Here is a 23,915-nt window from a genome sequence, read left to right on the forward strand (position 1 = left end):
TCTTTCTGACCCATTCTCCAGTGGTTAACAGTTGTCTAAATTTTCAGTGAAAGGTTAAAACTTTGCACTTCACCACTTGGGTCAATTACCAAGTCATGGTGGTAAAATATGGATTATGTTCCAGTAGAGATTACAGGATTTCAGACCAGTGCATGGATTTTTTTTGAGGTGCTGTATCAATTGGAGTACTTCATTAATGGATATCAAGAGATTCAATATGTGCTAGCACAGAAGGCCAATCAAGAGCTGTGTTGGTCTCAATGCCCCAAAAATAATCCTCATGATTTTTCAGAGATGAATATCTGCCATGTTTGTGTGGCGACCCCTGAACTAGATCGACCAGCTGCTGGGTAGGCCAGGGTGAGTGAAGCAGTTTTAGTGTGTTGCCTCTGCTTCCCCAGGTGATAGCCATCTGTTTCCGTATGAGATTCCATCTGAGTAGCCGGCAGATCAATGTACAGTCCAGAGTGATGCCAAGATATTTTGGTGTTGGATCACGGGTGAGTGATTGGGCATAAAACTGCATGTTAAGTTCTTCCTTGATCTTTGGGTTGTACAGGTGGAAGGCTGAAAAAACAGCGTTGGCAGTTTTTATTTGAAGTCTCAATTTTCTGAAGTGGGCTTTCAGAGAACATAGATTTTCAGTTATATTCTTTCTCAATGTTTTGAAGTTCATTATCCTGGAACGCCAGGGCCAACTTGTCAGCAGATATGAGTTTTTGAGAGGAAGGTCACTGGTACAAATATGCTGAAGAAAGTAAGTGCCAGGCCTGATCCCCGTGGGAGCCCATTGTTGGTTATGTGTGGGTGGGTCATTTGATCTCAAGCGTGCTGTCAATTGCTGATCATGGATTATTTTGTTGTAAGTTTTCACACTGCACATGTTTTGGAGAGTTTCAGCAGGTGGCACAGTGGTTAGCCCGGCTGTCTCAAAGCACCAGATGTTCGATTCCAACTGACTGTGTGAAGTTTGCACGTTCTCCCCATTTCTGCTTGGTTTCCTCTGGGTGCTCTGGTTTCCTCCCACAGTCCAAAGATGTGCGGGTTAGGTTGATTGGTCATGCTAAATTGTGCTTAGTGTCATGGGAACTAACTGGGTAAATATGTGGGGTTACAGGGATAGGGCCTGGGTGGGATTGGCATTGGCGCTGGCTCAATGAACTGAATAGCCTTCTTCTGCACAGTAGGGATTCTATGATTCTAGGATTCCTGTACAGCACACTGTCACAGACACAGGTAAGTCAACAAAAACAGTTCCTGCCTTCAGACCTTTCTGAAAACTGGATGCTATATGTGAAGAGTGAGAAAGCAGCCTTCATGTGATTCTTCTTTTAAAGTTAGTTTTCCAACCTGAAAACCTGCAAACTAATGCTGCCAGGAAGACAACTGAACCCTGGCTACCCAGCTTGTCGAAGCAGTAAGAAGCAACAGATGAGATATTATTGAAGCATAATATTGAAACATATGGATAAGCTGAGAGGATCCTTCCCCTCAATGGGGATATAGAACAAGGGGGCACAGTTTCAGCAAAAAGGGTCTTTCACTTAAGAGCTGAGGAAGCTTTCTGCTCTCAAAGAGTCATTATTTGTAATTCTTCACCCAGAGAGGAGTGGAAGATGTCACTGAATGTGTTCTTGACTGATAGATAGATTTTTCTTTTTCAGACAGTGGGGGAAGAAAAAGTAGAAAGTGAAGTTGAAGTCACAATCGGATTAGCCATAACCTTGTTGAGTGGCATAACAGGCTTGAAGCGTTCCTGCATCTATTTCTTATGCTCTTAAAAAATGTCATAGATTCCCACATTATAGGAAGGAAATTAATGGGAGTTTTGGAAGGACAGGCAAGATGGGCAGTGGATTTCTCCTGTATAAAATGAAACTATTTATGATGGAAATTGATTTTTTAAAATTATTATTTATTCTAGGGATCTGAGTATCACAGGCAAGTTTAGAATTTACCACTTATCTATATGTGGCATGAAAAGCTGTGGCACAGAATTGTCTGTGGCTGGGATTCTCCAGTTCCGCTGCTTGAATGGAGATTTGACTGGGCGTCAAATTCTCCATTCTCACTAGCAGCAATGGCAGGGCACACAATATCCGAAAATTTCAGCCTGCATTTGTTCACTTGTATTTCTAGATTTAGTCTGCATGTTATTCATTTAAGGGAAAAAAAAGAACTTCCCTCTCATTGTCTATCTGTGAATTGCCTTGTAATTTTGCTAATGATAAGTGTACTATATAAGTGCAATGAGTTACTGTTTGTTTTTTAATAAACAAACTTACAATATTAAACTGGACATTGCCAGCCCATCAGGAAATATGCTTAACCAAATAACTTAAAATATTATTTCAATGCAAATTCTGTTGTGGGTAACTGAAGTAAGTTGCACTTTAATTTTGGTTTCACATCATTAACAAATTGCTCAGTAGAGAATGTATTAAAACATCTGACCTAGCTATTGATGATGGTTTGCATCTTTAGTAATTCAAATACTGACAAATATTAATCATTTTCCATTACTCTGACTTTCAGGCACAATGAACTTCTTGTTGTCTGGCATTCTAGTGCTTAAAACAACCTTGCAAAACCAGAAGAAATGTTTGGAATTTCAACATGAGTTTTCACAGGGAAATGAAAAGATGATGTAGTACCGAAAAATAATACAGACTACATTAGTGTACCAAATGACAAACCTATCGGCTGTTGGTTCTCTCACAATTACAGCAAGGCAAACACTTTGGCACAGGTCCATTACAAAAGTGTTGTGAATTCCAAAACTGATACTCATAACAGGAAAAAAAAGATTTAATTTTGCAACTACACAAATCAAATAAATATTCTAAAGTAGCATTTTTGTTTAATCTCCATCTTAAAGCTCTGGAATAATTTCACACAATAATCTCTGTTGAAATGCAATTTATCCCATATTATTCTTTATTCACATAGAAAGTGTATTATTGTTCTTTCAATCTTCTATTAGTGATTTGCTGTTATAATGGGATAGGTAGCAAGATATTTTTATCCCAATTTAGTATTTATTTATTTCTAACTTTCTAAGCAACATTATAATGATGTTTAATCAGCTACTGAAATTACTTTTCTTCCATTTCAGCACACTTCTGTCACATTACGAGTATTTTCCTGACTTTTTCTCTCACTGAACGCTCATTGGCTGGAACTTTCCAGTCCTGCAACAATGGCATTGGTATAGGAAGGATGGGAAAACTTGGCCTGAAAAGCCTGCCCAATGTCAGATATCCATTTCCTTTACATTTTGTGGGCTTTGGAGGCTTACTCAGGGGCAAGGGACAGTGCTGAGCCTGCTGCTGCAATAACTATAGGTTTAGAATGCTACAGCATGCATTTCTGGTTGATTATCTCTTTTTTCTATGGTCGTAGATGTGAGGATGCCTAGATGCAGAAGTATCCAAAGCAATTAGAAGAGGGCTTATGCCATCTCTGAGGTTGGCTGGCAATAAATGAGAGGATCCTTCAAAGTATGTTGTAATGTTCCAGCAAAGCTTAAGACAAAGTGTGTGGGACAGAGGCTTCCTGGGTGAGCTCTTCCCAATTTCTTTCCACTTCTGGACAGCTGCATGCCCTGCATGCCACTGTTAAAGGTCTATGAACTCTTCCCAACTCCACAAATATGTGGCCTGGAGTCTCAAACAGGCAATAGGTTCCTTATTTGTATCTGTAAAGGCATGCTTCAGGCATGGCTAAAGGCCATCGCTTGTTTGCCCTTGTCAAATATATGGATAGAACACTCATGGATGAAAGGCGTGTACATTTTCTGCTGCCATTCTGGGGTCTTGGCATGTTGCATTTACCAATTTCTACGAAAATTTGGACTAATTCTCTTCTCAAAACTTTGATCAGTAACTGGCTTAGTTCTGATGATGCATCAGGGTGCAGAATGCAAGGTGAAAGAAGAATAGAGCTTTTTATTTTACATGCACTCTGAGAATATCCAAATTTTAATTATTTATTTTAAAATCCTTAACTGCATTATTCTGTGGCTCTGTATAACAAGTTCTTTTTCTATGTCAAACATTTTTGGAAAGATCTGGAAATGCTGAAACAAGTACATTAATATTTGTAAAGATTCAAGAAATTTTTTTTTTCATTTTGAGCCCCTCATCTGAACTCTGACAAAACATCTAACAAGAAGCTTAATAAGTCTTCTCACTTTAGTGATGTTGGTAGACCTGTTGTATATTTCAAGATATTTGCTATTTTTCAATTCCAGATTTTCAGCATTGAGAGCTTTTATGTTTTATTTTTCAAATTTATCCATTAAGAAATGTATTTAATGCAACCCAGACACAAAAAGCTTCAGGGCAAATTTTTGAGAAGTGCACATGAAGGAATTTATGGTTGTATTTCAGCTCAGAAGACTCAGGTGTCTTCCTTTGTAAGAGTGCGAATCACAAAATTAGGCACAAACATTTTTTTTGGTTACTAATGTCAATCGTCATCAAGTGACGTTCTACACCAGGAGTGAAACCTCAAACTTTCCTAAAGCATTTCAATGAAATCGATTTCCAAAATTTAATGGGTAAAATTTTGCTCGCAACAGGAATGAGGAAATTCAACAGCGTATTTGTCAGTTTTTAACTCAGTCACTGTATTTTCACAAGACGTCTTCATTTCCATAGAATCCATCAAATCCTTACATGCAGAAGGCCATTCAGCTCATTGAGACTGCACGGACACTCTGAAAGAGCATCTAATCCAGGCCCAACCCCCCTCTCTATCATCATAACCCAACATATTTACCCTGGCTAATACACGTAACTTACATATTTTTGGACTGTAAGGGGCAATTTGGCATAGCCAATCTTTGTAACCATCTGTGGACTGTGAGAGGAAACTGGGGCACCTGAAGGAAACCGAGGCACCTGGAGGAAACCCACACTGACATGGGAGAACATGCAAATTGCACACAGTCACCCAAGGCCAAAATTGAACCAGTGTCCCTACTGCTGTGAGGCAATAGTGCTACCCACTGTGCAACCATCCCAGCAAGTGAATGTGATGATAGCCCGCAGCAGTGTATGTCAGTTTAAGTGTTTAAAGGGAGTGTGCGAGGACCACAGTTAGGAGTCTTCAGACAGAACTAAAAGGGACTTAGACAAAACAAGGTAAGACAGCACCATGTTTCTCCAATGCATCTGTAGACATGATACTGCAAGCTATGTGGGTCCACAGGAAGATTCTGTTCCCTGTGGAGGGCAGGAAGAAGCTTGCCTCTAAAATCAAGAAGATTCCTGGTGAGAGTACCAGAAGAAGTTCAATGACCTAATCAGGGCAGGAAAACTGAATAGTATAGCTGATGTCCAGCTGTACCCAACTACCATCATTCTCAATTTCCAAGCTTTCTCCTGCACCTCATTCCTCATACCAATACATTCTGCATATGTACACATTCCTCTTCTGTAAGGCATCTCCTCATCTGACCAGTTAACACACATACTAAAACTTAGCTTCATCTTAACACAATGCCAAAAAAGCTGATGTAAACTAATCACACCTGCTCTACTTTCCCAAGTCTTCTTCTGCACCTCAGTTCTCATACCGGCACAACTTGCAGGTGTAAGAATGTACTTAAGAATTCCTATTTAAGTTTGTTTAAGAATGCCTTGGATTCATTGTTAAAAATATTGCTGAAGAAGGAGTTTGCTGTTGTGTTTACCTTTGATACATGCAAATGCCTTGTAGTAGTCATACAAGCACTTGCAAAAACAAATAAAGCATTGAAACAACAACAGACGGAAGGCCAGACATCTTGTGGTGGAACAACCATGTATAGAAGGGTTAACAATAATAATAAGTCAATAAGATATAAGAGCAGAATTAGGCCATTCGGCCCATCGAGTCTGCTCTGTCATTCAATCATGGTTGGTAGGTTTCTCAACCCTATCCTCCATCTTTTCCCTGTAACCTTTGATCCCTTGCCAATCACGAACCTACTTATCTCTGTCTTAGATATACTCAATGACCTGGCCTCCACAGCCTTCTATGGCAACAAATTCCATAGATTCACAAACCTCTGGTTGAAGAAATTGCATCCCTTTATTCTGAGGCTCTGCCCTCGGACCCTAGTCTCGCCTACTAATGGAAACATCTTTCCCACAACCATTCTATCCAGGCCTTTCAGTATCCTGTAAGAACATAAGAACATAAGGACATAAGAAATAGGAGCAGGAGTAGGCCAACTAGCCCTTCGAGCCTGCCCCGCCATTCAATAAGATCATGGCTGATCTGTCGTGGCTCAGTTCCACATTCCCGCCCTCTCCCCATAACCCTTAATCCCCTCTCTCATCAAAAACCCATCAACCCGCGTCTTAAAAATATTTAGCGAGGCAGCCTCCACCACTTCAACGGGCAGAGAATTCCAGAGATTCACCACCCTTTGAGTGAAGAAGTTCCTCCTCAACTCTGTTCTAAACCGCCCCCCCTTTATCTTGAGGCTATGCCCCCTAGTCCTACTATCCTTTCTGAGCGGGAAGAGTCTCTCCACCTCTATCCTATCCATCCCATTCATCATCTTATACGTCTCAATGAGATCTCCCCTCATTCTTACATGAGAAAAGTAAATGATATGGACTAGGTTCAGTGGAATATGGAGCAAAGTCTGATTATACACCCCAGAGACCAACATGGATCAAAAAAAGATTGATCACATCCCGGAAACAAATCAAATGGTTCAGAAAGATAGACACAAGGGAAATTGCTGTGCAGCCCAAGTTTAAAAGCATGCTGAAAACCACCATCAATACAGCATTGCTGGGGACGATACCATCAACAGTAGAAGTCCCTATGGAAGAGAAGCGGGCCTCAAATCCCCCAATCGACCTGCAGTCAACTGAGTCTCTCTAATTTGAAGGTAACTGTATGTTACTAAAATTACTCTTTTTTTGGTTCAATCTTTCAGACATAAGGCTACATGATTTGCATTGAAACTGCATCATATATGATTCTCAGTATCATGGACTTTACACAAGTACACCTATTCCTTTCCGTCAAGTCTCCGCCTCATCTGGCCAGCCATCATTGACACTTATTCATCCTCTGCTTAATACTATGTCAAACTGAACCCTCACAGTGACTGAGACTTCAGCTAACTCTAACCCCCACCAACCACCATCTCCCCTCGACCCTTTCACTCAACATAAATGTTAGTTAGCTCTGCTCCATTGGCTTGCTGGCAGCCACTTAATGGCCGGTGAGCCACTAAATGCCTTAAGGTGTCCCTACTGTCCCCAGCTGGAAGCAAGCCTCACCTCCAAGAGCTGCCAGCCAACCAAATGGCCATCAGAACAAAGAACAAAACAACAAATAAAATTACAGCATAGGAACAGGCCCTTCAGCCCTCCAAGCCTGCACCGACCATGCCGCCCAACAGATCTAAAACCCCCTACCCTTCAAGGGACCATATCCCTTTATTCCCATTCTATCCATGTATTTGTCAAGGTGCCCCTTAAAAGTCGCTATCGTATCTGCTTCCACTACCTCCCCCTTCAGCAAGTTCCAAGCACCCACCACCCTTTGTGTAAAAAATGTGCTTCATACCTCTCCTTTAAACCTTGTCCCTCACACCTTAAACCTATGCCCCTAATAATTGACTCTTCCACACTGGGAAAAAGCTTCTGACTATCCACTCTAAATATGCCCCTCATAATCTTGTAGGCTACTATCAGGTCACCCCTCAACCGCCATCACTCCAGTGAGAACAAATCAAGTTTCTCCAACCCCTTCTCATAGTTAATGCCCTCCATATCAGGCAGCATCCTGTAAATCTTTTTTGTACCCTCTTCAAAGCCTTCAATCCTTCTGGCAGTGTGGTGATCAGAATTGAACACTTTATTCTAAGTGTGACCTAACTAAGATTCTATAAAGCTGCAACATGACTTGCCAATTTTTAAACTCAATGCCCCGGACGATGAAGGCAAACATGCTGTATGCCTTCTTGACCACCTTCTCCACCTGCATTGCCACTTTCAGTGATTTGTGTACCTGTACACCTAGATCCCGCTGTCTATCAAAACTCTTAAAGGTTCTGCCATTTACTATATATTTCCTATCTGTATTGAATCTTCCAAAATGTATTACCTCACATTTGTCTGGATTAAACTCCTGCCATCTCTCTGCCCAAGTCTCCAAATGATCTATACTCTGCTGTATCCTCTGATGGTCATCGCTATCCACAAATCCACCATTCTTTGTGTGGTCCGCAAACTTACTAATCAAACCAGTTACATTTTCCTCCAAATCATTTATCTATAAAGATGATTGATAAGGGTAAGGCAGTGGATGTTGTCTACATGGACTTCAGTAAGGCCTTTGACAAGCTCCCGCATGGCAGAGTGGTGCAGAAGGTGAAGTCGCATGGGATCAAAGGTGAGCTAGCAAGGTGGATACAGAACTGGCTCGGCCATAGAAGACAGAGGGTATTAATGGAAGGGTGCGTTTCTAAATGGAGGGCTGTGATAGGTGGCGCTCCTCAGGAATCAGTGCTAGGACCTTTGCTGTTTTGTAACATATATAAATGATTTGGAGGAAAATGTAACGAGTTTGATGAGTAAGTTTGTGCATGACACAAAGGTTGGTGGATTTGCGGATAGCGATGAGGACCATCAGAGGATACAGCAGACTATAGATCATTTGGAGACTTGGGCGGAGAGATGGCAAGAGTTTAATCCGGACAAATGTGAGGTAATACATTCTGGAAGGTTGGAGTCTTGGGCGGAGAGATGGCAGATGGAGTTTAATTCGGACAAATGTGAGGTCGTGCATTTTGGAAGGTCTAATACAGATAGGAAATATACAGTAAATGGCAGAATCCTTTAGAGTATTGATAGGCAGCAGGATCTGGCTGTATAGGGACACAGGTCACTGAAAGTGGTAACACAGGTGGAGAAGGTAGTCAAGAAGGCATACAGCATGCTTGCCTTCTTTGGCTGGGTCACTGAGTTTAAAAATTGGCAAGTCATGTTGTAGCTTTATAGAACCTTAGTTAGGTCGCACTTGGAATATAGTGTTCAATTCGGGTCGCCACACTAACAGATGGATGTGGAGGCTTTGGAGAGGGTACAAAAAAGATTCACCAGGATGTTGCCTAGTATGGAAGGCATTAGCTATGAGGAGATGTTGGAGAAACTTGGTTTGTCTCACTGGAACAATAAACATTGAGTTGCAACCTGAAAGAAGTCTACAAGATTTTGAGGGAAATGGATAGAGTGGATAGTCAGAAGCTTTTTCCCAGAATGGAAGAGTCAATTACTGAGGATATGGGTTTAAGGTGCGAGGGGCAAGGTTTAAAGGAGATGTACGAGGCACGTTTTTTACACAGAGGCTGGTGGGTGCCTAAATCTCGCTGCCAGGGGGAGACAGTGGAAGCAAATACGTGAGTTTTAAGTGGCATCTGAATAAAGACATGAAGGATGGAAATGGAGGGATATGGTCGCTGGGAAGGTAGGGGATTTTAGTTCAGACCAGCAGCATGGTCAGTGCTTGGAGGGCTGAAGGGCCTGTTCCTCTGCTGTAATTTTCTTTGTTCATTGTTCTTTGTTCTGTATATTACAAACAGCAAAGGTCCCAGCACTGATCCCTGAGGAACACCACTTGTCACAACCCTCCATTCAGAAATGCACCCTTCCACCACTACCCTCTATCTTCTATGACTGAGCCAGCTCACCTCTGATCCCATGCGACTTCAGCTTTTGCACCAGTCTGCCATCAGGGACCTTGTCAAAAGCCTTACTCAAGTCCATGTCGACAACATCCATTGTCCTACCCTCATCAATCATCTTCGTCACTTCCTCGAAAAACTCAATCAAGTTAGTGAGACATGACTTCCCATATTGCCTTTCGCTAATATGTCTACTTATTTCCAAGTGGGAGTAAATCCTGTCTCGAAGAATCCTCTTCAATAATTTCCCTACCACTGACATAAGGCTCACCGGCCTATAATTATCGGGATTATTCTTGCTACCCTACTTCAACAAAGGGTTTTAGCTTTGACAAAGGGTCATCTGGACTCGAAACATCAGCTTTTTTCTCTCCTTATAGATGCTGCCAGACCTGCTGAGATTTTCCAGCGTTTTCTCTTTTGGTTTCAGATTCCAGCATCAGCAGTAATTTGCTTTTAACGTTAGCTATTCTCCAATCTTCTGCAATCTACCCTGTAGCCAATGAGGATTCAAAGATTTCTCTTAAGGTCCCAGCAATTTTATCCCTTGCCTCTTTCAGTACTGTGGGTTATATTAGGCCCTGGGGACTTGTCTACTTATGTTTCATAAAGACCCCAATATCTTCTCCTTCTTGATCTCAACAAGATTCAAATTATCTACACACCTTTTCCCAGACTCATGATCCACCAAGTTATTCTTCTTGGTAAATACTGATGCAAAGTACTCATTTAATACCTCACCCACTTCTTCTGGCTCCATGCATAGATTCCCTCCCCTGACCTTGAGTGGGCCAAACCTCTCCCTGGCTATCCTCTTGCTCTTTATGTATGTATAAAAAGCCTTGGGATTTTCCTTAATCCTGCTGCCAATGACTTTTCGTGACCCCTTTTAGCCTTCCTTAGTTAAGTTCTCTGGTCCCAGCAGTAAGAAGAAATGGGCGGAGGGGGGCTCTCTGGTCCCAACAGTGTAGAGGATTGGGGGGGAATGCAAGAAGAGGAGGTCTCCAATGGGTCTGGCAGGCCTTTAAAGAAAATATCCTCTCCTTGCCCACCACTTGCCTAAGCAGTGAAATAAGATGATCTTCACATTTGACACTGGTCTCAACCCACTTTATTGGGCAAGAAGTGGTTCTTAAATGGCCGTGTTCTTTCAAACAAAACTGTGTTACCTACTGAATGGAGACATCACAATCATGTTAGTGGCACTAGCTGGATCTCATCACCACCAGACGAGCCTCTATAAACAGTGTTCTAGTTACGTATAGCTTCCACATGCATGGAATGCAACCTCAACCATTCCCTGATGTGCAGCAAAGTTAGATTCCAACTTAAGAAGGTATATCATTCCAAGCAAAATGGTCAATCACTCATCGGCAATACCAGAATTCTTTACCCAATGCTGTCATAGGAATTTCTAAATTCCCTTGAACAAGCCCTTCAAAACACCCCTGCAGGGGACATTGACCATAAGCATTGTGGACAAGTTGCCAGCAAAGCTGGTGGAGCAGTGAAGATGGGAGTGAGAAGAGGCAAAGAAGTGATGCAGCAGCAGGCGAGACAAAGTACGTATCACAAATAAAGAGTCAGATGCTGCCAAACCAATTGGTGACCCATTGGCATGCACCCATTGTCTCTTCAGACAGGGAGGCCAAGAAGAAATTGGCCATTTAAGGGCCTCAAATGCCCTGCATGTGTGAGCTGCCCAAAGCTTTGCAGAGAAGTGGGGTGGCAGAAAGTGCTTTAAAATAGCATTCCAGACATTGCATCCAATTTTACACCTCTGTCTACCTGTTAACCTGGAGGTGCATATAATCTTTTCACATATGTTGTCCTTCCATCCTCTCAAAACATTCCATTTCCCAAGAATACAAAGATAGGAGCATGAGTAGACCCATTGAATCTGCTCCACTGCTCAATACGATCATGGCTGCTCTTGTACTTCAATTCTATCTTCTTGCTTACTCCCATTTCCTGAGAGACCAAAAATTTGTGTATTCCAACCTGAAATCTAGTCAACAATGGAGCATCAAGAACACTCTGAAACAGAGAATTCCAAGGATTCACAATCTTTTGAGTGAAGAAATTTCTCCTCCCCCCCCACAGTCCTAAACGACTGACCCCTTATCCTGAGACTGTGCCCCTGTGTTCTAGATCCTCAACCAGGAAAACAATTTATCAGTGCCTATCCTGTCAAGTTGCTTCAGAATTCTGTATGTTTCAATGAGATCACTTCTCATTCTTCTAAATTCCAGACACTATAGGCCCAATTTACCCAGCCTCTCATTACAGGACAACCTTCTCATCCAGTCTTCTCAGACATAGGTCTCATTCTTTCTCTCCTTGCGAAGAGAAAACACAAAAAGGCAGAGAACTACAGGCGGCCCAGCAGTTATCTCCAGGCCAGTTCTTCTCTTGTTCCAAGAAGCCATTCCTTGACTCTTTCCAGAGGTGAAAAGAGATACGGGAAATGTTCCTGTGGTTTTTTTATACCAGATTCCACGATAAATTGCATTAACATGCATAAAAATCTTGCTGTGCTAACATTCCATTTGAACATTAATGCAGTGGAATTCCTTACAATTAACAAAAAGAGTTGGTTGATCTGAGAGTACATTGATCATCACATGCAGGCAGACTGTCACTCCCTGTATCTGTGGATATCTAGCCATAGTGGCAAATAAGATGAGCCTCATCAGTTACAAACTGGTGGTCCTAGTAAACATAGCATTAGTCATCTGAAAGATGCACTTTTGGACAGCAGATTGAGAAATTCTGCAGATGTCATTTGTGAATAGAAGGAGTTAGATGAGAAGAAATTCAGGGTCCAGCCATTTTGTCCTCTGGTGTAGCGCATAGGCGGCAGCTGCTGATGATGTTGCTGATACTTCAATTTCACATACCCATGATTACCAACTATGCTCTCGCCTTGTTGACTCTGGTGAATATCACAAAACATAAGATACCCATGTGCTGGTTATTAAAGCCAGAATACTGGTTTAGTTTTTATTTAGTTGATTATTGACTGATTCACATAACAAACTAACCATCTTTAAAAGCATGCCAGTTAAAGGTGCAAATGGTGGGATCACATCTAGATTCGACACGCCAGCACCATTCATCTTCCAAGTTAAAACTGCCCTATGATTTTGTTGCAAATTGTTCCAAACGTTTAAATTTGCTTGCTGGTTTTCTGCAATCTTCAAGGAGTTTCATGTATTTATATTATGGCACAGGTTTTTCTAATAGAGAAGGAGTGGCAAGACACAGGTTATGCTTTTGAACCATACCATGACAAGTTCATGGTCTTATTGTCGGAAGTCAGACATTTTATTCTTACTTTCATTTTACAAAATTCATAGACTTATACAACACAAAGAAGCCATTTAGCCAGCCATGCCTTCGCTGACTCTAAAAGAACTAACTGGTCTCAATCCTCAGCTCCCTAGCTCCATAAATCTTCTTCTTTTAAGTGTACATCAAATTTCCCTTTGAAAATTAGTACTGAAGTTGCTATCACCACCCCTTTCAGGAAATGCATTCCAGATGATAACAACATACTGAGTAAAGAAACATTTTCCTCATCTCCGAAATGGCTTTTTTGCCAGCTATCTTAAATCTATGTCCTCTAGTTAGGAATCCGCCCTCCAGTGAAATCGGTTTTTCCTTATCAAAACAGTCAATGTTGAACAGCTTAATCACATCTCCCTTAATCCTCCTCACTCTATGAAGAACAACAACCTGCATTAATGTAGAACCTTTATTATAAAAAAACTTTACAAAGTGACTCACGTAACAACATATTTGATACTGAGTAAAAGAATGAACCATCAGGAGGTGACCAAAATGTTGGCCAATATTCTCAAAGGAGAATATTAAAGGAGGAGAGAGAGATGGAGACAAAGAAGTTTAGGGTTGGAATTCCAGAGCTTGGGGTCCATTGAATGAATAGCCACCAAACCTATTGGTGAGAATAATATATCAAAGTGATGGAAATCAGGCACGTCCAAGAGATATGGAAGAGCATACAGTACTTGAAAGCATGTAGGGCTGGCATTTGGGGGCGGCAAAACAATGGAGGGTCATGAAAAAGAATAGAGCAATAATAATCAGTGACTTTAATCTTCATGTTGTTTGATTGATCAAGTTGGGAAGGATAGCTATGATAACAAATTCATAGAGGCATTAGAGATGGTTTCCTGGAGAAATACGTCATGGAACCAACCATAGGAGGGGCTATTTTTGATCTGGTAATGGGCACATTTAATAAATTACCTCAGAGTAAAAGATCCCTTCGGAAGTAGGGATCATAACATAATGGAATTTATTATTCAGTTCGAGAGTGAGAAACTTGGGTCAGAAACAACTGGGCTTAAGTTAAATAAAGGGAATTACAATGAAATGAGGATGGAATTAGCTGAAGTGGACTGGACGGATAAATTAGTAGGAAAGACAGTCAACAAGCAGTGTCAATGTGGCACCTCAATTCAGGAGGGGAAGGAGACAAAAAGGATGTAATTATAGGCCAATTGGCCTAACACCTATAGTTGGAAAAATGATGGACTCAATTACTAAGGAAGTAACAGCAGCACATTTTGGAACATCATAATCTATTCAAGCAGAGTCAGCATGCCTTCATGAAAAGGAAATCATGTTTAATTAATGTATTAGACTTTTTCAAATAAGTCTCAACCAGAATGGATGCGCTGTACTGGGCCTCCAGAAGGACAAGGTATCTCACAAAAGGTTAAGTCATAAGAACCCATAGTGTTGGAGGTAGCATACTGGCATGGATAGAGAATTGAATAAAGGGCAGGAAACAGCAAGGGAGGATAGGGGTTCTTTTCCAGGCTGATGACCTATAACCAACGGGGTTCCACAGGGTCGCAACTGTTTACAACATATATTAATGATTTGGCAGAAGAAACTGAATGTAATCAAATTTGCAGATAACACAAAAATAGGCAAGTTGCAAGAGGGGTACAAGCAGCTTACAAAGTGATATTGATATATTAAGAGGGAAAAATGCTGGCAGGTGGAGTATAATGTTGAAAAATGTAAAGTTGTTCATTTTGGAAGGGAGAACAAAAACAAAGTATTATTTAAATGGAGAAAAACTGCAGAAAGGTGCAACACAAATTGGGGATACTTGTGCAAAAAACACAGAAAGCTAACACACAGGTGCAGCAGGTAATCAGGAAAACTAATGGAGTATTGGCCCTTACTTCAAGGGGATTAGAGTATAGAGTAGGGAAGTTTTGCTGCAACTGTACAAGATAGTGATGAGACCACGTCTGGAGCACTGTGAATAGTTTTGTTCCCCTTATTTAAGGAAAGATATTATATCATTGGAGGTAGTTCAGAGAAGGTTCGCTCGGATGATCCCTGGTATGGAAGAGTTGTCTCATGGGGAAAGGTTAAACAGCTTGGGGTTCAACTAATTTAGAAGAATAAGAGGTAATCTCATTGAAACATAGAGGATTCTTAAGGGACTGAAAAGGGTAAATGCTGAGAGAATGTTTCCCTTCATGGAGAGTCTGGGATTAGAGGGCAATGCCTCAGAATAAAGGGGCACCAATTTAAGACAGAGATGAGGAGGAATTTCATCTCTCCGTGGATTGTGAGTCTTTGGAACGCCTTGTCCCAGGGTCCTGTGGTGGCGCTGCATGTAACTAAGGCTGAGGTAAATAGATTTTTGATCAGTAATGAAGGGTTATGGGAAAAAGACTGGAAAGTCGACATGAGAAATGTTAGATCAGAACATGATCTTACTGAATGAAGGAGCAGACTTGAGCGGCCAAAAAACGGAGTTGAGGAGGAATTTCTTCACTCAAAGGGTGGTGAATCTCTGGAATTCTCTGCCCGTTGAAGTGGTGGAGGCTGCTTCGCTCGATATTTTTAAGACGCGCGTTGATAGGTTTTTGATAGGCAAGGGGATTAAGGGTTATGGGGAGAGGGCGGGAATGTGGAACTGAGCCACAACAGATCAGCCATGATCTTATTGAATGGCGGGGCAGGCTCGAGGGGCTAGATGGCCTACTCCTGCTCCTATTTCTTATGTTCTTATGTTCTTATTTCTTATGGTCCTATGAGTATCGAAAGCATGAGGATTTTAAAATTGAGGTGCTGATAGATCACAAACCAGCTTAGGTCAGAAAGAAAAGGGGAAATGGATAAACAAGATTTAAAGCTGGTAAAAATAGAGACAGCAGATGAGCACAAGGTTATGTAGGCTGAAAGGCAGATAGGTCAGGGAATGACTGAAATAGTTAAGTTTAGAGATGACAAAGGCACGCGCGAGGGTTCAGCAGCAATTAGGCTGATGCAGGATCTGAGATAAGAGTAGGTAGTCTTATTAATACAGCGGGTATGTGGACTGAAGCTCATCTCAGGGTCAAACATAACACCAACGTCACCTGAGCTTCCGACAATTCAGAGGATTGTTCACAATGCCAGGGAATTGAATTTGTGATGGGTACCAAAGACAATTAATTCAGCCTTCCCAATGTTTAGCAAAAATAATTATATACATGCAATGCTAGATGTTGGACAAGCAGTGTGACAAACCAGATGCACAGGAGGAGCAGAGTACTGCCAACATATATGTGAATCTGGCATTGTAATTTTGGATAGTATCACTGAAGGATTGCATGTAGATAAGATGTAGAAGGGAGTCAAGAATAGATCCTTGGAGGACTCCAGAAATTAATGCTGCAGGAATGAGAAGAGAAGACTCTGCAAGTGATTCTTTGGCTATGGATAGATAGACAAGAATGTAACTAAGCAAGGGCAAAATCACTCAGCTGGAAAACAGAGGATCGTCTCATCAACTGTGTTGAAAGCAACAGACTGACCGCAAAGGATGAGAAGGAACAGTTTATCAGCCAGAGTTTAAAATAATGTATTTTATAACATTATAAGAGCTGTTTTGGTATTGCAACTGGACAGATTCAAACATAAAATTCAGGAAAGATGGAAACAGATTTAGAGACAGCAACATAGTTGAGGGCTTTGAATAGGAAACAGAGTTTGAAGATGCATTGGTAAATTTGCATGAACAGAGGGATAATGGGTAGGTTTTTTGAGGAGAGGGATGATGATGGCAGATTTGAGTTTGGGGAGAAAAAAATCCCTGAGGAAACTTCTGCTTCCAATCTCATCTAGTCTTTCAATATTCCAGTGGAATTTATCCCAGTATTTCAAATATCTGCTCTTAAATATCATTTTCCATAATTGGTACTAACCTGCTGAATTTACATTTTATGCCTTTAACGTAACTTAAAACTGCACAGAACACTCTAGCTTTGGACTAGCATAAGTTTTATATAATTGATAATAAATTATTGATTCTTGTATTCCATTGCCTGATTTGAGACACAAAACATGTTTGGTCTTTTTATGCCTTTACCTATCTACGCATGTATTATCAGAGAATTATACATTAGGAAACACGGTGGCATAGTGGTTAGCAGTGCTGCCTCACAGCTCCAGGGATCTGAGTTTGATTCCCAGCTTGGGTCACTGTCCTTGTGGAGTCTGCATGTTCTCCTTGTGTCTGTGTGGGTTTCCTCCAGGTGCTCTGGTTTCCTCCCACATTCCGAAAGAGGTGCTGGTTAAGAGCACGGGCCGTGCTAAATTCTCCCTCTGTGCACCTGAATAGTGCTTGCTTGAGTGTGGTGGCTAAGGAATTTTCACAGTAACTTCATTGCAGTGTTATTATAAGCCTACTAGTGACTAATAAATAAGCTTTACTTTTGAACACTTATGGTGAATGACCCATGAAATTACACAGGCACAGTTTTATCTGAATTCAAGTCATCATCATAGTATCATTTAATAACTTTCTAAAGCTGATTTCTTCAGAATGCAAAACATCTTTGAACTTTTTCTAGTTCTGCTAATCTAAGCAATTTTAAATCTTAATCCCATTTTATTATACCAATTTATTCACTTTTAATTAGCCTAAACCCTTTAGATATCAGTGATTTATGTAACTTATAATTTATATTAAATCCTGTCATTAAATCTTGTAAGTTTTTGCCCACTAATAAATCATAGATAACAAAAAACAAATCTCATAAAATGAAAAATGCAACATTGTCAGAAAAATGCGACACTGGTGCAAAAAGCAATTTATTTCTGAATCAATATTGAAAACACAGAAGGTCTTTGCACAACAGAATTAGGGTGGGAATACCCCAGAAATCCTGGTGATACACTTACCACCCTATTTACACTTTGACACTTTGATTCAGTTTACAGTTACTTTTGTTTGATTGTTTTCCAGGGCAACTCAAGAATTTCAAGCAACAGCCTAAAACATTTATCATCTTGAGGGGAGAGCTACATGCTTTACAGAATGTTATAACACAAACTTTTACACAGAGCTGTATAAGGCAGCCGTAAGGGCAGATGGTTGAAAGTTTGGTCAAAGAGGCGCGTTTTGCATGTAAAAAGGGAAATAGATATGGAGAAAAGGAGCGGAGGGGCAAGGCCATGAAGGGATTGGAAAACAAAGATGAGAATTTCAAAATTGAGGCCTTACTTAACCAGGAACTTCTGTAGCTGAGCAAGCACAGAGGTGATGGGCGGACAGGACTTGAAGAGGACATGGCAACAGAGTTCTGCATGACCTCAAGTTTATGGAAGATAACATATGGAAGAACAGTCAGCTGTGTATTGGAATCACCAAATCCACAGTTAACAAAGGCATGGTTGAGAATCTGAAGCAGATGGGTTGAGGTAGGGCAATGTCAAGAGATTTTACAGAGATATTGTGATGTTAGTGTACATTTAAGAGTTTTTTTAAAATCATGTCCTCCCAGCTCACAGCCTCAGCTGATTTTATTGCTGCCAAACTGTTTTCAAGGAGTCCTTTTATTGCCACTTTAGTGGCTTAAATTGGGTTGTTTATGTTTACTCTGAGATTAGTTTTATGGCCCTGCATTGTTAGGAGAAAAGACATGTTTTGTTTCCATCTGAGAGAGTTTAAGGATCTTTTCCGTTCGGCTACAGTTTGAGTTTGAGTTTTTAGAAGGGATAACAAGCTGAAAAGAAGTGTTTCTCTCCCTCCTTATTTTGTTTGGAAATTCTGCTGGTTATCTGAAAACGCAGTCTTGCCTTTGGGAAGGGGAGAATCTGTTGTTGGTGGCTTGATCAGAGTTTACCTGGGGTTCTGGAAAGTTGTTCTGGCTTCAAACTATTCTTGGTGTGTCAAGAGGACTACTAGAACTACCAGAACTACTAGACTGAGAGTTTTCAATTCCTGCATCATGTGAACATTAGACTTTGCTGCATTGAACTTGTTTAAACGGTTTTGTTAATGGAATTGGTTTGATCTGAACATCTTACATAATATTTGTTGAAGGTTATAAATTATTGTGGTTGTTTTGTTCTTCCTTGTAATTGATAAATGTGATTTCTAATTTTCTTTCCACGCCTGTTAACTATATTCTTAAATAAATCTTGTTTGAGGAAAGCTCCCAAATGGGTCATTTGAATCATATCAGAGGTGAAACATATCATGCTTCTCCTAGCCAAATTCAAGGTGCAAAACTTATGATCCAGGCGGGCTCCATAAAACACTTTGAATCATAACAACATAAATAGGCAGTCTTAATGATCATGCAAAGAATAGGTCAGAATTGTGCTCCAATGAAATTCACACAACCTAAAAACAATTTTGAGGTATTACTGAAGCACGTACCACACATATTCCTCCCATTGGTACAAAACATCAAGTTCCTAACTAAGTATTCAGAAAAATGTTAGATTTATTATTTTAGAAAAGGTTTTGAGGATTTTTGAAATGTGCATCCCCTGGCCCATGGAAATCTTTTGGTTCGTATAAATTACCTCAACAGCAATGGCCTGCATGTACACATTGCTGGAAGAACCTGTGATTCACCTCCATGTTGGAACTGATGGAATTCACAACTAATCTGCTGACAGGTAAATTACATGTGAGTACTGCTTCTATGGTCACAGTCTGCTAGTGATAGGCAAGTGAGACCTGGTTCTCAAAACAGTTTGGGCCTTGTGGCAAGCACTGCAGTGTAAGCACATCTTTTACCACCAAAGTCTGCCCAAACTTAAAATCTCCCCTTAATTGTCCATGAAGGTCTAAATGATACATTCCAATGTGTTTTCATTAATTTGTTTGGAGATTAATTTTCGAAATTTCATAGAATCTTGAATGTGAATATTTGTAAACAAAGTAACAGGGGGACAAAAATTCACAATTCTTCTTGAGAAAGAAGTCCAAAAATAGTAAATTTACTTACAGATTCGAAAACCTGATTTGGACACAGGACCATAACCATTTTCACTGTAAAGGGTGGTTGGGTCACCTTTCTTACAATTGTTGTAACACTTTCCATTTACGCACTGGCGTTTGCAAATAGTTGGTGTGAAGACAATTTTTATTGTTCCGATATTGGTACTCAAATTTCCTCCTGCAAGATATCATATTTCAGCAAATAAGTAAAGAAGAATGAACTTGAAAATCATCATTGGTCCAGAACTTTGGAGTTGTTGAAGCCAATGGAAAGAATTAGGTTTTGTGCAGAAACAGTTGTTATGCAACAAAGTAGCTGACAGAAAACCAAGGACTGAATGAAGTGTATCCAGTTTATATTGGGCTATGCTCCAAGCCGTTATCATGGGGATGAGGAATAGGGCTGTGTGGAATGTTGAGTAAGAACAGCACATTGTCAAATTATACAAATCAATAAAAGGCATGTGAGGAATTCAATTGTTAAGGCTATCAATGGATTAATTAAAGGCCTCAAAATAGAATCCAAGTTCAACATGATTAGTTCTTATGCAAAGAAAAAAATGTTCCCTCAGAACCCTCCAGCTGCTCACAAATTAGATTTGAGTCAAGTGGAATGCAGACTTTTAAACCAACCCAATCACAACTAAATCCTCAGTAGTTATATAGTTTATGTTAATGCACTTGCTGTTTCTGATAAATTACTAATAATGAATTGCTTGTTTAATTCATCTTCTTAAAAGGTAAATTGAAAAAGAATAGACAATTTTATACCAGCTGCTTCGAGAGAACCAAAGTTTTTTTATATTTAGAATAATGGACAGTATTCGTTCGAAAGTTTTCTATTACATATAGGCATGCTCTTTTTGATAAAAATCATGCATATCTGGATAACCAAATGTTTTTATTGCCATGGATTCATAATTGTTACCTTTATTTGCAATAACTACATTTGAAATATAAGTCATTATATGCAAATACAAATAGGAATTTTTATTTTAAAGTAGACACTATCAATTCAAGTTTCCAAAAACCAGTCAGTTCCAGCTTTAATGACAAATATCCCAGAACAAACAGCATGGATGCCCAGAAGTGCTTAATGTAATAAAGCATTACATTGAACATAGAGCTAACAAATAAGAAAACATGGGAAATTTTCTGCTCTGGAGTTTAAGTGTAGTGATGGGTATGAAGAGAGGTCCATTTCCCACCAGCCAGCATGATGAGTTTCTGTGCCAGATCATTCATTATATGTGCCTAAATGTGAAGCACATCATGAGCACGATCTTCCCAACTGTTCATGTCATGCTCCTGCTGCAGCGAGGTCAGAAAATTTGGTGCCCATCCAAATCTCCAGTCATTGCAGCGAGATGGGGAAATCCCACTGGCGTGAACAGCCATAACAATCCAGCCACTATCTTTCAGCAGAGGTGTTGGGATTAGGCCACCCTGACATAATTCACACTGGTCTAATTAGCCATCAGCTTGGCCATTTGATCTGAAAGACAGGAATGATTTTGACAAGCTGCTTCTTCCTGAGTATTAACAATGTTCAAATGAAGTTCCAAACTACCCATCCTGCCATGAAAGTCTTGAGTGGAAAATTGCAAACTTGCTGGTGGGAAACTGATTTTTGGCCCTTCACACTTCCCTGTCCCATCTGCATGACACTGCCCACTGTTGATGAGACTGGAAAAACCCTCGCACAATTCCCACTGCAAACTCTCTAGGCTGATTAAATGCCCCTCTGCTTCCAAACTCACTTCGGGAGAGGGCATTAAATTCTGTTCAATGTCTCAATCCAATCCAATCCAATTCAATTGGATAGCTGGAGAATGGAAACATGAAGGGAAGAAATAACATACTCTCAGGGCAGAGGCCTGCTGTAGAAGTCCTTGCCCTACTACTGTCTGGTTTCAAATCATTGACAGCAGTCCAAAAGCAGTTACACACCTGACATTTTATCAGCTAAAATAATAGGCTAGTCAGGTGAAGGACAAAGAGAAAAACTTACAGGAAATAATTTGGGAGGTTTACTAAATTTTGACCCCCCAGAAAAAGGTTAATTAAGTAAGTCTATAAGATTCAAAACAGATATATTCCTGTCACTCACCTTGTGGCAGCGCATTTTCATTTTCTGTGAACAATTGTCCATTTGTAGCATAACGGCTCTGAACCTGTGCCTGCCCATTTCCATTAAATAGTACATTGGAGAGTAACTGTCCATTTCCATTTGACAGATGTTTCACAGTGCGTGATGTCCCTGAAAGTTGCTGAGTATTAATGTGCTGTCCATGCCTACGCTGTGTACTGTTGAAAGAAGAAAAATCGAAGATCAAACTCAAAACATGTTTTAAAGAAAAGTTAAGTAATATAAGCCAGAGTTCTCTAATCTTGCACGCCCACTACAGCACTCAGCCAAATCTCCAATCTCAGCAGCGGGACTGGAAAATCCCAGCAACGGATGAGTTGGAGAATTTCGGCTATAAACATTTTGTAAGTAACGAGCACTTAAGGCAGATGACAGATTTATTTTGGGAAAACACAGCCAAGCAAAATGTATTCCGTTACACATATAAGAGAATTTGAGAAACAGTTTAAAAATGCCTTTACGTAAGTAAATAAAAAAATACTGCTCAGCAGGAAATGCTTAGCATCTGTGGAGAAAGGAACAGAGTTAATAGCCTAGATTTTCATCCTTGAGGGAAGTAGTGGGTGTTGAGAATGTTCCTGGCTCTACTTGCCTTCTGCATGAGGGGAGTGCACGCAAGGATAGAATTTTCATTAGAGGGGGGTTCAGGTACTGGCTGCAGTCAAGCTTGCCAACCTGGAAAATAGTCAGAGGCAGCCACAACAGCTGCCAGGAACTGAGGTAGTCTGTTTGAAAGACCTGCTTTGATGTTATGGGACTTTGTGCCAATTAAAATTAAAACAGGCTATTCCCTCCATGCCTCAACACTTACATTTCTACAAACACACCCCCGCCCCACACATGCATCCATGCCACTTCATACCTCCCACCCATCTCCTATTTCCAAGCCAATGTACGCTCCCTAAACAACTCCTATGGCCTCATATCCACCCTATGCCAAGGTATGCTCCTGAAACAACCACAATGGCCACCCATAGCTCCAGGTCTAGGACTTTGCTGGTGTCAGTCAAGCCTTATCATGTATTATTGGCTGAGAGCTCAGAATGAGCAGCACAATAGCACTGTGGTTAGCACTGCTGCTTCACACCTCCAGTGACCTGGGTTCGATTCCCGGCTTGGGTCACTGTCTGTGAGGAGTTTGCACATTCTCCTCGTGTCTATATGGGTTTCCTCTGGGTGCTCTGGTTTCCTCCCACAGTTCAAAGATGTGAGGGTTAGGTTGATTGGCCAAGCTGAAAATTGCCCCTTAGTGTCCTAAGGTGCGTAGATTAGAGGGATTAGTGGATAAGATATGTAGGGATATGGGGGTGGGGCCTGGGTGGGATCGTGGTCAGTGCAGACTCGATGGGCCAAATAACTTCTTTCTGTACTGTAGTGTTTCTATGACTCTATGACAATCCATTAGTCTGTTAAAATACGTTAACCACACAGAAAGCTCTGCTCGATTGAAAGCTCTCATTCTCAGATCTCTGCTGTCAACTACATAATGTTTATTTACATAAATTTAAGAGGTTTCAAGTGATTGCAGTTTCAGTTGTTGAAACTAAGTCAGAATGATTGACATTTTTATTGCCCTACAGCAAAGGAGGTTTTTTGTTGAAAATTATGAATTGTTAAAGCTTTTTTGAAACACATCATATTGACATCTTGGGGAATGTATGGCTCTTTACAATATATAGTAGATCAATGGACATGGATTTGCCATGGCATAGAACGTCTTAAGGATTATTTGCGGGGCATACCTTGGCAGAGGGGAGTATGAGGAGGACCTTCTGAATATGCCTTTTAAAGGGTTC

The 23,915-nt window shown here is 40.6% G+C and overlaps 1 protein-coding gene across 1 annotated transcript in view; it reads right to left on the reverse strand.

Annotated features, from left to right (window-relative positions):
* Positions 1-23,915, reverse strand: part of LOC145352441 (latent-transforming growth factor beta-binding protein 2-like) — a 440,928-nt gene that overhangs the window by 316,686 nt on the left and 100,327 nt on the right. The window contains exons 4-5 of the mRNA XM_080202303.1: positions 22,081-22,277; positions 19,978-20,148 (exon numbers count right to left, since the gene is read on the reverse strand). Coding sequence (XP_080058429.1) covers positions 19,978-20,148; positions 22,081-22,277 — 368 coding nt within the window. The remainder of the gene's footprint in view (positions 1-19,977; positions 20,149-22,080; positions 22,278-23,915) is intronic.

Source organism: Carcharhinus amblyrhynchos, chromosome 14 (genome assembly GCF_965287045.1).
Source record: "Carcharhinus amblyrhynchos chromosome 14, sCarAmb.v2.hapA, whole genome shotgun sequence".
In the NCBI taxonomy this organism is placed as follows: Eukaryota; Metazoa; Chordata; class Chondrichthyes; order Carcharhiniformes; family Carcharhinidae; genus Carcharhinus; species Carcharhinus amblyrhynchos.